Raw genomic sequence first — 13362 nt, 5'->3', positions numbered from 1 at the left:
AATAGGCACCCCACCTCTACCTCTCACAATACAACTAACAAAGCCATTGAAACCAAGATGACAAAAGAGAACCATAGGGAGTCATCCTCCCCACATTTTAACTTTTGGAGTAGCACGTCCTTCGGAGCACACCTTTTGAGGAAAGAAATACATCCTGTTTGCTTTTTTTTATTACAACATCCCTTAGGCTCTGCAAACACACCAACACTGCAACTAAAGGTCTATTACTCCCTATGTGCTATTATCGAGACAGGACCTTCTAGGCATTCCACAATGAAATGGAATCGATTCTCCTTACCAGGCCTTGCATTCCTCACTGTGTCTTTAAGCCTCTTCGACATTCATCTATATGAGACTGAATTTGTAGATGATCTCCCTTCCACAAGAAGTTTCTTGAATGGATCATGCTCTTCAAGCAATCTCTTCTTCTGATTTGCATCGATCATTTCTTCCTCATGATCTTGGACATTTTCCTTCTATAATGTCAACTCTGATTCTTTACCACTACATGCACCCACATCCACCTTCTCTACATTTGATTAAGCACGTCTTCACCCTAGAGAACTTCCCATTGCACTTGTTATTTTTTCTACCTTTACTAGTCCCTAAACTCCCCATATGATAGAGGATCTCCCCTTCCTCCTGACCACACTCCAAAGCTTAATGACTGCTTTGGTACCATCTTATCAACTTGGGCCTTTGAAATATGCTTCAATTGAACGAAAAATGCTCATATGATGTTCTCACGTTGCCCCAACCAATTGAGGCTTCTTCAGACCACCTCGAGTATCCTCCTATGTGCCAAGATCCTTCAAACCCTTATTCAGTGCCACATTTTCTGCTCTCTATGGAAAATTTTGAGCAAAGTGTCCCACATTATGGTAGATGAAACACAAATATGGAAACAGGCCAAATCACACTTGTTGCGTATAGACTAAACGATCTAAAAACTTAACATCAATGAAATCAGGAACCCCTAGGCATGATCCTAGAATATCCAAGCCTTTTTAACACCAAACAATAGTGGGATGAGCAATAATTTCTTAATAGTATTTGCCAAAAAACAACCAACAACACCCCCCATCCAATGTGGTAGATGAAGGCACTCAACCCAAACGAGGCAATCATGAAAGAAGAATTCGTCCAATACTGAACTCTAGACACCATGGAATGAGTAGGACCACAAAAATTGCAAATACAAAAGCCTTTCCCATCGAATCACCCCTAAATGCCTCCGATACACACCTAAGCAAGAAGAAACCCTTTCCCATAAACCTCGCTGCATATTCATTCATAGGGAAATAACATTCAAACATCAGAAATTAATCAAGCTCCTCCATGGTTGGCACACTACCCATAAAGAATAAATACACCCCTCTTTTTGCCAAACACTCCAACTCAGGCTTAACGACATCCCACCTAAGCTCACAAGAAATTGCATGCTTCCTACCCTATTCCAACCATTTCTTCCCCTCAACCTCTCTCACTCTCCTCTGAACATCTGCCTGCACCAATTTCCATGCCTCCTATTCCTCTAGTGGCAAAAAACCACTGTGCAACTTCCTATATACCATTTTTGCATAGGGCAGAGGCTTCGATCCCTAGGAGGCCTTTGCCATAAGCTTTAGCCTTGCAATCACCCTCTCCCACTCCCTTTAATGACTTGTCTGTACACCCTCTATCACTCAACAGGACGGTATCGACCTCCTCACCAGGTTCCAAAATTCGCTTGTGATGCTTAACACTCATCCCACACATCAAGACTACAACATAGCCATTGAAATCCATAGGCATGCACAAAGCTCAAGGCCTCACTCATTTCCACTCCAACAAAGCCAACATGCATGCATATAGTAGAAAACTTGGCTTTCTAATAGGTGTCAAGTATATGTATGGGTTTAGCCTGTTCATTAGGATGGTGTAGCCTTTATTTTTTTGGTTTTAGATTCAATTCATTAGGAAACTAGAGCGTAGATAGCACAAGCAAAGAGGGCTATGCAAGCTATGCAAAGCAGTAGAAAATACGGAAGGAGGATGGTAGTGAATAAAGGCTCTTAAGATCCTTTGGATGCTTCATTTCTTTGTTGGGGGCTCCTTAAGAGGTGCCCCCTAATCAACATGTGTCTATAGGTTTGTTTCAAGGATTTGGGCCTCAAAATGGAAAAGCTACACATAGTAATGAGCAATGCTTTGGATAATTATGACTCATGAGACTTGAAATCTATATGCAACAATTGCTTAGATGACTCCTCTTAAAATTAGAAAAGATTATCAATTGAGTTACCTATTCTTCGTGCACTTGACATTTTAACAACATGGTTAAGCTTTTGTGTCGCATTATGTTCCATTGTCTTTGAAGCTTAAACTATGGAATCAATAGTAATGACATTGCATATCAATGTGCATCAAGATTCTATGTATTAGTTAAGCTAGGCACATGTAACTTTGGTATCACATGTAGTTCATGTGGTGTGACCCTATTATATCCTCTTGTATAAGCTAGACCCACGTTAAAATAGAGGCCTTACCACACCAACGTTACTTATTGAACCATAACCGCTTATTTGCAAATGCCTAGCTCATGAGGTTGTGCTTACAAGACTCAATTTCTATTATGTTCATTTGATCCCATGTTGTAAATATGTGAGCATATCACTATTTTCAAAAATGACATTCTCCAAACAACCCATGTGCTTTAGGGCGTTGATGCTCACTTTGGCATTGAAGCATAACATTTTGCACATGTCTATTTTATACGTATTATAAAATAACTCTCCACTCCTCAAGTAATTAAGTTGTAGATTATCCATCTTGCATCAGTCTACCTTGTATTCATTTTGTCATGTACCTTGCACTTTTCATAATTAAGGTGGTGGTTGTTGATTTAAAGAGATTGCCTACATATTATACTTCATACAATTACAAAAGGACAAAAGTGTAGGTGTTTGCAAAATAAGCATTTGTTTTTAGTGGAATCCATAAGGAAGTATGACACATGGGGATTGGAGAAAGAGATGCAAAGAAGGCACATGGTTCATTATGGATGCATGCTTCTAGGAATTATCACACCCCTCAAAAATGGGTCCCTCTACCCTTTATCAACTCCCCAAAAATGAATCCCTCTTCCATTTATATTTTGCTGGTTAATGAGTCTTGTTATCAATTCACGCAAGGTTCACTCACCCCTTGACCTAGGTGCATGTTTAATTTATAAAGATTAGTAGGTATAAAAAATATCCACTATTGGCTCTATCCTACTCCTTTCTTACTTTGCTCATCTTTACTTCCCATCTTCACCTAAGCAAAAACATTATTGAAAATGTATCTTTTAATTGAGAAACTCAATTGATTTCTTATGTGAAAAGGTGGAATACCCCAACTAAGCTAAGGTCGAAGGGAAAGCGAGTAATTTTTTATAAAACTAATGGGGGGGATGAACTCAAGACATACATTACCTGTCATTGGGTCTTATCACTAGGCTATATGAAGATGTTATGAAACAAGTAGATTAAAAAGGTTTTCAATTCTTACCCCAAAAAATAAGAGGAGAGGGAACCCCTCCCTTCTTAAATAGATGAAAGTCCTTGTCAATCAATCTCTCTTGTCCTTTTTGACTAATTAATACATTTTTGTATTCTTTTCAGTGAAGGGGACCTACTCTTTTACATTTGTCACAATTCTAAACATCGATAATACCCAAATGTTGCCTATACATATGATCTCATTGATGTTTACAATCCTAGTTTATAACAATGTCGAAGCTCCTCTATATGTAGTACTACATGTAATCCACACTGTGTCGAGTAATGCTAGGTGGCCACTTAATATTTCAACAGAGCCACCTCATCCTTCAAGGGATGCACATGGGATCTCCACGGGGTTCCCCATCAAAATGATGGTCTAATAAAGCGCCACCCAAATTGAGGTGTTATAAACCTGTCAATTCAACGCCTATTGCTTATATCTTAATCATCCTTTTGGGATTACTAGTTCATTACCTGTGAGGAAGGATCTATTTAAAAGCGACGCCCTCTTCTTCTTCTCCTTAAAAAAAAAAAAACTCACCCACCCAACTCACACACATGGTTTGAGGCTATCGAGGGGCACTCGCCCTACCTCTACCCACAAGGGGGATCGAACGAGGGCCGCTGCCTAGGTAGGCTGGCAGCCCTACCACTGGGCTGCCACGGCGTCCTCGCGATGCCCTCTTTACATCATTTCTAGCACCTTTGTGCTAATGTGCTAAGTTTCAGGAGAAGGCACCATGGCTATGCTGAGAGTTGGAAACTCTCCATTGGCTTTGGTGCTAACTTGGTTGTGGTTTTGTGAGAGACTTCTTGAAGTCATCTAGGAGGAACATGAAAAGGTGATGCTTCACCTAACGAAGACCAAGGGAAGGGAAGGGGATGAGACTAGTTCCAAGGGAAGAGGGGACGAGTCCAAAACGAATTGCACCACAAAAACAGGAGCATCCAGCCAAACACAGTAAACGCGTCATAATTTTAGAACATTCCCAACAAGCCATGCTCCTTCCTCCCCCTGCATCTTCAAACTTCTCGCCATGAATGCTCCTCTCCTGTTGCCATCTTTCCCCGCATGGCAGTTCTTGGCTCTCTCTTGCCTCTTGCTCTGGTTGCTCTTCGTCCGCTCCTCCACGCTCGCCCTCCTCCTCCGGGCTCGCTTCCGCCCCCTCATCGCCAAACACGTTGAACATGGCGTCCCCACCGTCCTCCGCCTGCAGGTGCATCCTCTCTCTGCCTGTGCATCCGTTATACAGGAATTCACACGCTAAAGTAGAGTACGGGGGTTGTATCCCACGTGCAGGTACTCTTCCCAGTTTCCTTCAATTGTGACGTTACTCACAAGCAGCCTCGAGCTAGGCTTTTTCACATTCCTCGAGGCTCCTTGTGAGTACCGTTACAATCGAGGATTGCTGACTAAGACCTTAATTCATAGAAGAGAGTCTGGCATCTAAAGACATTTACCCAACGCAGAAATCGTAACTTCTTAGAGCAGATATATATGTTTGACCGAATACAGAAACTGGACCAGCTCAAATCAGAGTATTGAATCCTTGGGTACAGAGAGTATTGAATCCTTGGGTACCGATTGCACAAACGATGCGTTCATATTCTGTTTGAAAGGGGAAGTTTTAAGTTAGAGCGGCCGTAAGATGGTGTCACATGATGTTTACGGAGCTGACAGTGAGCAATTCCAACATCTAATCAATCGCAGAGGGCGTAGTTTACCTATAATTCATGGGATCTCGTTGCTTTCGGCCACCCTCCACGCCCTCCTCATTCTTTCTTCGCCTATCATGTATTTGACTAACTAGATCAAGTCGATGAATTGTTGGTCGCAGTGCATGCAACACGAAAGACTGGATGCACTTTTTGGCTTGCTTGCTGTGCTGGTTTCCAAGGAGTTCTACACAGTGTTCCTGCCAATCCTTTTTTGGGTACGTTGTCGCATATGTTTCAGTGCTTTTATCTCCAGCCCAACCTTATTCATGATCAGGGATCATGGCTTGAGAGTCCTTTTTCCTCTTGATCATCGCTCTTGTTGTGCACTACATGGACAGAGCGGACACTGTCGGCTTGCAAGACAAATGACTTTGCTAATGGCTTTCAGCATATACATTGGAAACTGTATCAAGGTTCGCTTTTTCTGTACTCATGACAATATAGATCCGGAAGGAGCTATTCAGATGTCCAGTACTGCATGATAGGTTTATTATAAGTTTCAGCCAGGGCTTCTCGATGAAAATCGTGCCCCATTCTTACAGGATACAATCTCAGCTCCAAGGCCACCCTCTCCTCCGGTTAGGCGATTCACAGCAACAGATAGTGAAAAAGATTTTGCTTTGGAATACGGTTTGCCCTCGTCGCATACCATCAACACTATCTGCTTGTCGGGGTAAAATTATATCGTTTGAAGATTTCCTGCCTTGTTTTGTATAGACTTTTTGCCAGAATCCGGTCCTTGAAGTTCTTTTGGCCTTCACTGAGTGTTTGCTCTGATTGCTGCAGGTATCTGCTTATATACATGACGAGGCACCTCGATGTAGCAGGCGTCTACATAGCTGTGCTTGTTCTTTTTTTCTCAGCTGTTACAATCCTTACCATAATAGGTAAGTGCTCTTCCTGATTGCATCTACTTGCTTCCAATCAGTCAATGTAAGCTGAATAATTCTGCCACATGTACTTAGAAGAATGGAAGAATGATACAGGCAGTTGTAGCTTGGATGAAGAGTGTATGGGCTACTTTTTGTTTTGCCTTCTTTCTTTAGTGCTAGCCATTTGTCATGGCTAGTTGGCCCTCTCCTATTGAGCTCCGAAAGAAACTCAGTACAAAGACCTTTGTATAATTGGATGCTTGTGTGTGTGTGGATGTGAGGAGTTTATACTAGAACTGCTCGTTTGGGAGTGACTTAATTGAAATACTCGTCTTCATTGGCAGTTGTAGGCTGGATGCAGAGAACTACCTTTCTATTTGACTTCTGCTTTAGGGCTTAGCTCAATACAAAGGCCTTGGTTTTCAACCTTATGAGTGACTATCATGAGATTGAAACTCCACTATGTTGTCTTTTTAGAGGATGAGTTTGGGCATGTTTCTGGATTCATCTACATTATATATATATATATATATATATATATATATTTGTATAAATGGAAGCTCATGTGGGGCATGTGAATGTGTGTATATGTTTGAGAGCATATCTTCATACTAGGGTCTACACCCACAGTTGGGCACTGATGATGTCAGTGGGGATTTCATAATAGCTAGTTGTGCTATGTATGATGGAGTTTATGGTTTTCAACCTTGTGGATGACTGTCATGAGGTTAAAATTACTTACTTTGTTTTATTTTTAGAGGATGAGTTTTAGTGTGTTCCTGGATCCATTTAGATATATGGCCACTGGCTTAATGGACCTCTGCTTTATGTATCTCTTTTATTGCTTAACAAATAACTTAGCGGTAGATGTGCTCTATGTACAACAGACAATGTGGTACTAAGAATAGACTTGTAGTATAGGAATCGTCAAGGTCAGTCAAAATTGAGGTTTTGCAAAGGTTAAGCAATTGCAGATGTACACCTTTTCATGACATAACAAGAGGTTGCCTCAAACATGTCTTCGGAACTTGAAGTCATATGTTTGTCATCCATCCAGCATGTCAATGAAAGTTGAATAGAAGGGCATGCACTCAAGGGAAAGCAAATGCTTGTTTTTTAAATTTAGAAAACTTGCACTCTTAGACATGGGCAAGATTGCAGACAATGGTGGGGCAGCAAACAAAAAAGAACCATGCAAAAGGGGTGGGTAAAAGGGCAAATTGAAGGGCAGACAAGCCATGGTCCACCATCAAAAAAGGCAGCCGAAAATGTGTGCATGTGCTAATAGCCAATGTCTGAAAAGGGGAGGGGCGATTTTTGGCCTTTTTTGGATCCTTTAGTTTTGTGTAGAGGGCCAAATCAAGCTGCTTATAGATACACTTTTCCTCTATTAGTTCTGTTATGGGGATGGTGGTGCTTTGGCTTTCTGCTTACGCTGGGATATACTACAGCATGTGAGTGAATGAAAGGTCTGTACCGCAGCTAGGTGTGCAGTTCCAAGAGACGACAAGAGGAAGCAAATGCAGACAAAAGGCCAGTCCCAAAAAAGAAAAGTGGAGTAGGGCATCAAAGGGATGCGTAGGCTCACCCTTGTATATAACCCTGGGAGGAGACTGATTCCCATTTGAGTTTACTCTAGATTGTAGGCAAGTGCTGAGCTGTCCTCAAGTTGACAGTGAACTGAGCTCTGATTTTCAAAACAGCAAACTCGGCAGAAATTGCAATGCAATGATGTACACCAGTTCCAGCTCCAATGTGTAAGTGGTTCCTTTAGTTTTTCTATGTTTTAAATATTTATTCATTCTGTCATTCTTTCTTTCATTCATATATGTGTGTGAGAGAGAGAGAGAGATTTTATTCGTATTTTTTGCTCTTTTTCATTTCTGGATATGTTTACTTATTTTTGCTTAGTCACCTTCTTCTTTTTTTCTTCGTTTCTTGTTATTTTTTTCCTTTTGTTGATTGACATGTTTTAGTAAGCATGGGGCTCCCCCAGTGAGACCGCAGGTCTTTAAACACCCAATATAGCTGAGGACGACATCAGCATTGCATTGCATTGCATTGCTTGCTAGGTATGTCTACCTTTTGTTTTTCAAAAACTTTTGTTAGCTCGTTTTTCTTCTCTTTTGTTTTCTCTTTCATTTTCAATGTAGAATTTTGGACCTCAGAACAAAAATCTGGTATATGTATACATATCCAATCCAATGCAATGACAGCTCCAATGCTATGACGTGCACATCTTCAAATTACTGATATGCAACAGTTTCAGGGCAATGAAGGGAAGCACCTCCTATGCTAGGATATACAGCAGCTCCAAAGTAATGATGTGCAATAGTTCCAGCTCCAGTGCACTGACATGCAGTGCTTCCAAGAGGTGTGTGGCAGCTTTAAGAGAGAAGAGGCAGCTTTTAGAGGGAGCTGTGTCACAGTGTGCAACTCCAAGAGATAGAGGCAGCTTCTAGAGGGAGTCGTGCATTTCCAAGAAAGATAGCAAGAGGAAGCAAGCAAGGAACTCTAAGACAAGAGGCCAGTCCCAAAAAAGAAAAGTGGCGAAGGAACGTGCCATTATATAGCCCTGGGAGATCATGATGGATGCCACATGGGGAATCTGGCCCATACAACGGCTGCCATGTGGACAGGGCAGACTGTAACAGCACGAAGGGCTGCCACGTGGGCAGCATAGGTTACTGCAAAAGAGGAAATGATGGGCCGCTCCAGAGGCAGCGAGATCCTAATGCATAGCTGGCAGATATGTAGCAAAAGTGGCAGAGAATCTGGCCACATGGCACGTTAGGCAGGGAAGAAAAGCCAGCACAGGTGGCGAGATATTGGCCAAGACAGGGGGATGGAGCCCAAGATACGGGTCTAGTAAGGGCTGATGAGGTCGATGGGGGTCCTAAATAGGGATGGCCCTAGGGCAGAGAGGGTTGTTCACAGACGGCGCACGCACACACACACACACACACACACCCCTATATATCTATCTATTAAAGATTGCTTCAATACAGGCTTTTATATGGAATCTGAAGGGTAAGCTATTTCATATATGCCAAACCCATAAACAGAGGATTGGAGTAGATACGCTGGAGGAGCTGTGAAATACATGTTGAGGTGCTTTCTATGGAAGAAAGGGCTGGATGATTTCAAACAAACCATAAAGTGCCTCTGAGATGACCAACCTAATATTTTTGAGATTATAGAGGCAAATGATAGCAAGATGTTTATTTGAATGCAAGATGGGGGGGTTTCCAACCCTGTCGTTTTCTATGTATAGGGTAGTTATGCTATTGCTGTGCTATATGTGGATCTCTGGAGTTTATGCAGCTTAAATGCAATCTGGTACGTTATTGGGGATTTATGTGTGTGTATGATGGCAGGTTTTTGTGCTTGTCCTCCTTCCATTAAGGAACAGGGCTTAAACTTACACAGCGTTTTAGAAGATTGTTGTATGCTTCAGCCTTCTGACAGCTGTGTTTATTTGCCATATTACTGTATTCAGCCTGTCTCTACTTGTAGTAGCGGAGATGCGCTAAAATGTTTTACCATTGCATTTGTGTTGATCCCTTTTACAAGCTTGCTTTTTGGTTATAGTTCTTTTATATTATTGGTAATATTCTCCTTTTGTTTTGAAAGTTAAAGCAAGTTTTGTCCCTTCGCAAGATATTTGGCAGTGGTTTTACTGTTATAGATGGAGAACTAAAAATGCAGCTGTCACCATTTTGACAGGAAGACTCTACTTGGGCATGCATACTCCGATTGATGTACTTGCTGGAGCGGTTGTTGGAAGCTTACTGTTAGCATTTTGGTGTTCTATTGATGAATCTTTGGATTCATTTATTATTAGAGGAAGAAATGGTAAGTGATGTCGCTTAGTTGCAGTGAAAGCAGTTTTGAGTCTTACTTGAGTTAATGGTTTTCGGTTGTTGGTGTTGCTTTTTAAATTATGAATACAGTTTCATCCTTTTGGGCAAGCATCTCGTTCCTCCTGCTTTTGGTCTATCCAGTGCCAGAGCTGCCTACACCTAGCTTTGAATTCCACACAGCCTTCACTGGCGTTGCTTTGGGTGTGGTGAGTGTCTTACACTGAGGCTTTTAGGGATGCTAGATCCGAAGAATTTTATTCATCTTGCAGTACCTTCTCGGTTATGAAGATGAGGATATGTCAGTATAATCAGATTTTGAGATTTTGAAGTTGGGTTAGATGTGCATTTGGAATAACTTTAGTAATTCTCCAGGTATTGGGCGTGCATCGAACCTACTCCCAGTATCACCATGAGCATATGGTGAATCTCATTGGTTTAGACTTTGGCCTCAATCAAATACTGAAGCGACTTGTGGTGGGGTTCCCTGTTGTTCTAGCAGTCAAATTTATGAGCAAGGAGCTTGCCAAAATCTTACTTCCGACAGTCACTAATTTCGTTGGGATTCCTGTAAAATCATCGACTTATCTTCCAGCACTGCATACACAGGAGGTTCCTTTCAAAGACAGCAGAAAACTTAGCTCAATTGAAGAAGCTTTCAAAAGGGTAGCCTACATGCAAAAACCTTTCGTGGTCACACCTAGAGAACCTTTTGATATTGACACAGGGATCAGGCTGTGTCAGTATGCTGGCCTCGGTTGGTCTGTAGTAGAGTTAGTTCCTCATTTTTTTAATTTAATGGGTCTGTAATATAAGAAAGAGAGAAAATTTGATTGTGTAATATAAGAAAGGGTAGCTTACATGCAAAAACCTTTCATGGTCACACCTAGAGAACCTTTTGATATTGACACAGGAATCAGGCTGTGTCAATACGCTGGTCTTCGTTGGTCTGTAGCAGAGTTAGTCCCACAATTTTTGAGTTTAATGGGTCTGTAATATAAGAAAGGGAGGAATTTTGAATTTTTCTGTAGTTTTTATATTTAATGTCCTCCTAGCCTTTTTCACGTAATGTTTGTGTGCGCGCACACTTTGTTTTTTGGGTGAGATCCATTTGTTCTGATATTACAAGAAACAGTCCCCAAGAAGGGACATGTAATTATAACATTAGAAAATCTCATTGTATAATAAGACAAGAAAGCAGGATAAAAAGGGTCCTGTACATGTAGGCAGTCAAAGAAAGATTGCCAGAAAGATGCCCAAACGTGCACGCACACAATACGGTGCAACTGCATGGCACTGCAATGTAACATTTCTTCTCCTCACGAGATTCCTAATGGCGACATCAACCATGTCCTTGGGGCATGTTGGTGTTTTTAACTTATATGAGGTGTGGTGAACATGAAGAAAGGTGGCAAGTTGCTTTACTTATGGTGAAGGCCAGTGTCTGATGGAGGAAGGTGAGCCCAACACAGATTTTGGCTACAGCTATACCTTGAGATGTGGGGCTTGCTAGGGCCTCGTCTATTGATGACCAAATTGCAAAATGCTTCTTGCATTATGTGCATCATATCTCACTTTGTTGCTACCCTTGTTCACACCTAAAGCAAGATGGTAAAAGTTCAAGGCTCAAAGTCAAGAACATGAATACGCTATTCTATGGAAAGTTAACTTCCCTATGCTCCCCTCTTTTTATTTTGTCTTGGTATTTTGGCTTTTATAGGAACACCAGGAAAAGTTAATGGGAGCTTGAAAAATGGATATGTGTGTGTAGGCACTAACAGGCTAATGTTGGACCACCCTCACCAACTTGAAGCTCCACAACTTGGAAATTGTTGGGAATATCATGCACAACAAAGACAATCATACCATTCAACATTTGGTTTTAGAAATCTTGTAGTATTATTCCATGGATTGGCCTTGACATGTGCACAAATGAATTGTGTACCACACAAGTTCAAGCCATGGATAAATAAAATATAATCTTGTAGGCATAAGAGGAAGGCCATGGGATTTTTTCGGTCTCCCTTGTTCAAGGTGGATGGCGTGGATGGCCACAAAACTACCATCCACTGCTATTGAGTTGCTGATGAGCTAGGAATTAGCAAGACTTATTGCACATAGTTAGCTATAGAGCACCAAAGGTGGAAGAGACCAAGAAGGTCATGCTAAAATCAAAAGGTTATGAATTTAGGGCTACTTTTGTAGCTTCTTATGGAAACGTTAGAGGGTATGGGAGCAAATCATGCTTGAGAATATGCTCAATAGTCCAACAAAATTGCAAATAAGAGACATGCCCAACTTACCCATCAAGCTGAGGATATTGCAAACTCATTGAACGAGCCCCACCTGATAAGGAAAGATGTTTCTAAATGATGAGCCAAATAGGCCCTTTTACCTTCTTTGTTACTTTTGAATGTGGTGAATGTTTTTGGTATCTATCCTTTGATGCAACACTCAAAAGAAACTAAACCTAACCTTACAAAATCTAGTGAGCTTGAATTTCTACAACTATTAATTAGACATGACCCCTCAAATGTGTTAGCTATTACAGTTGCAAATTACAAATCACACTGAACTTGTAAAATAAGGATTGATTTCCACGTTTAGGAAGCCAAAATAACCATGGATTCACATGGATTAAGGATGCTCCAAAATATGTGAAGGATCCCATAGAAACAATATTAACATTCATTGATGAATATCTAGCTTGCACGAAGGATATACTAGAGAAACAATGGGAAAGGAATTCAAATATATAAACGTACAATAACTTGAAAAATGAAGAGACAAATCATGTATTGGTTCCATAGCCAAAATCTTCAACAAACACATTATGAGATTAATGCCATTGGTTCCAAGATAAGGTGGGGAGGGTAGGTGAGGAGAGATGAACTCTTTGCATGTCCGTTGTGCCATTCGAGATGACGGATGTCTTGGGTAGGAACGGAGTGAAAAGACTTCGGAGGGTTTCTTGGTTGTGAGCAACTGGAGGGTGTGTCAATGAGTGAAGGCAAAAGTGAGTCTAAGGGTGTTGAGAGTTCGAAGAGGGACGATGGTGGTGCTGAGCTAAACGAGTCTGGTCGTATGAAGAAAGCCGTAGATTGTGCAGGGCCCAACGTACCTGATGGTGTTGACAAAGCTAAGAAAACTGAGAGTGTTCCATCTTATGCGGATGCTATAATCTATAAATCTCAAGGTGGCTTTTCCTCTCTGTCAGAGCATGAAGTCAGGTTGCTTCTCAAGTAGGAACTGGGTCAGCGGGCTAGGGAAGCTGAGAGAAAAGGCTTGTTGGGGAGCGGCAAAGAGCACGCTGTTGTATGTGAGATGTCCATCGACATGGTCAAGCCTAAGTTCAAAAGGTTGGATAGAGGAGGTGTTTATCTCTTT

At 41.4% G+C, this 13362-nt stretch overlaps 1 protein-coding gene across 1 annotated transcript; it reads left to right on the top strand.

The window, feature by feature from the left end:
- The first annotated feature begins 4405 nt into the window (after positions 1 to 4405).
- Positions 4406 to 10988, top strand: SPP1 (Phosphatidic acid phosphatase (PAP2) family protein). The gene is made up of 8 exons (XM_087398411.1): positions 4406 to 4741; positions 5363 to 5458; positions 5582 to 5656; positions 5786 to 5916; positions 6030 to 6130; positions 9842 to 9970; positions 10069 to 10184; positions 10351 to 10988. Exons 1-8 carry the CDS (start codon positions 4562 to 4564, stop codon positions 10783 to 10785), a joined length of 1263 nt encoding a protein of 420 aa, XP_087254537.1. The 5' UTR covers positions 4406 to 4561; the 3' UTR covers positions 10786 to 10988.
- Positions 10989 to 13362: the final 2374 nt, after the last annotated feature.

The sequence above is a fragment of the Dipteris shenzhenensis genome, chromosome 27 (assembly GCF_047967505.1).
Source record: "Dipteris shenzhenensis isolate YYH24624 ecotype China chromosome 27, Dip_SZ_1.0, whole genome shotgun sequence".
NCBI lineage: Eukaryota > Viridiplantae > Streptophyta > Polypodiopsida > Gleicheniales > Dipteridaceae > Dipteris > Dipteris shenzhenensis.
The sequence above is the reverse complement of the archived record's forward strand: the minus strand, read 5'-3'. Positions and strand labels throughout refer to the sequence as shown.

What these genes read in the sequence shown, in the direction of transcription:
- SPP1 (XM_087398411.1), top strand. Translation starts at nt 4,562, where the DNA reads ATGAATGCTCCTCTCCTGTTGCCATCTTTCCCCGCATGGCAGTTCTTG. An exon ending in TATTATTAGAGGAAGAAATG is followed by an intron (nt 9,971 to 10,068) that starts GTAAGTGATGTC and finishes TTATGAATACAG; the next exon opens with TTTCATCCTTTTGGGCAAGC. An exon ending in CTGGCGTTGCTTTGGGTGTG is followed by an intron (nt 10,185 to 10,350) that starts GTGAGTGTCTTA and finishes GTAATTCTCCAG; the next exon opens with GTATTGGGCGTGCATCGAAC.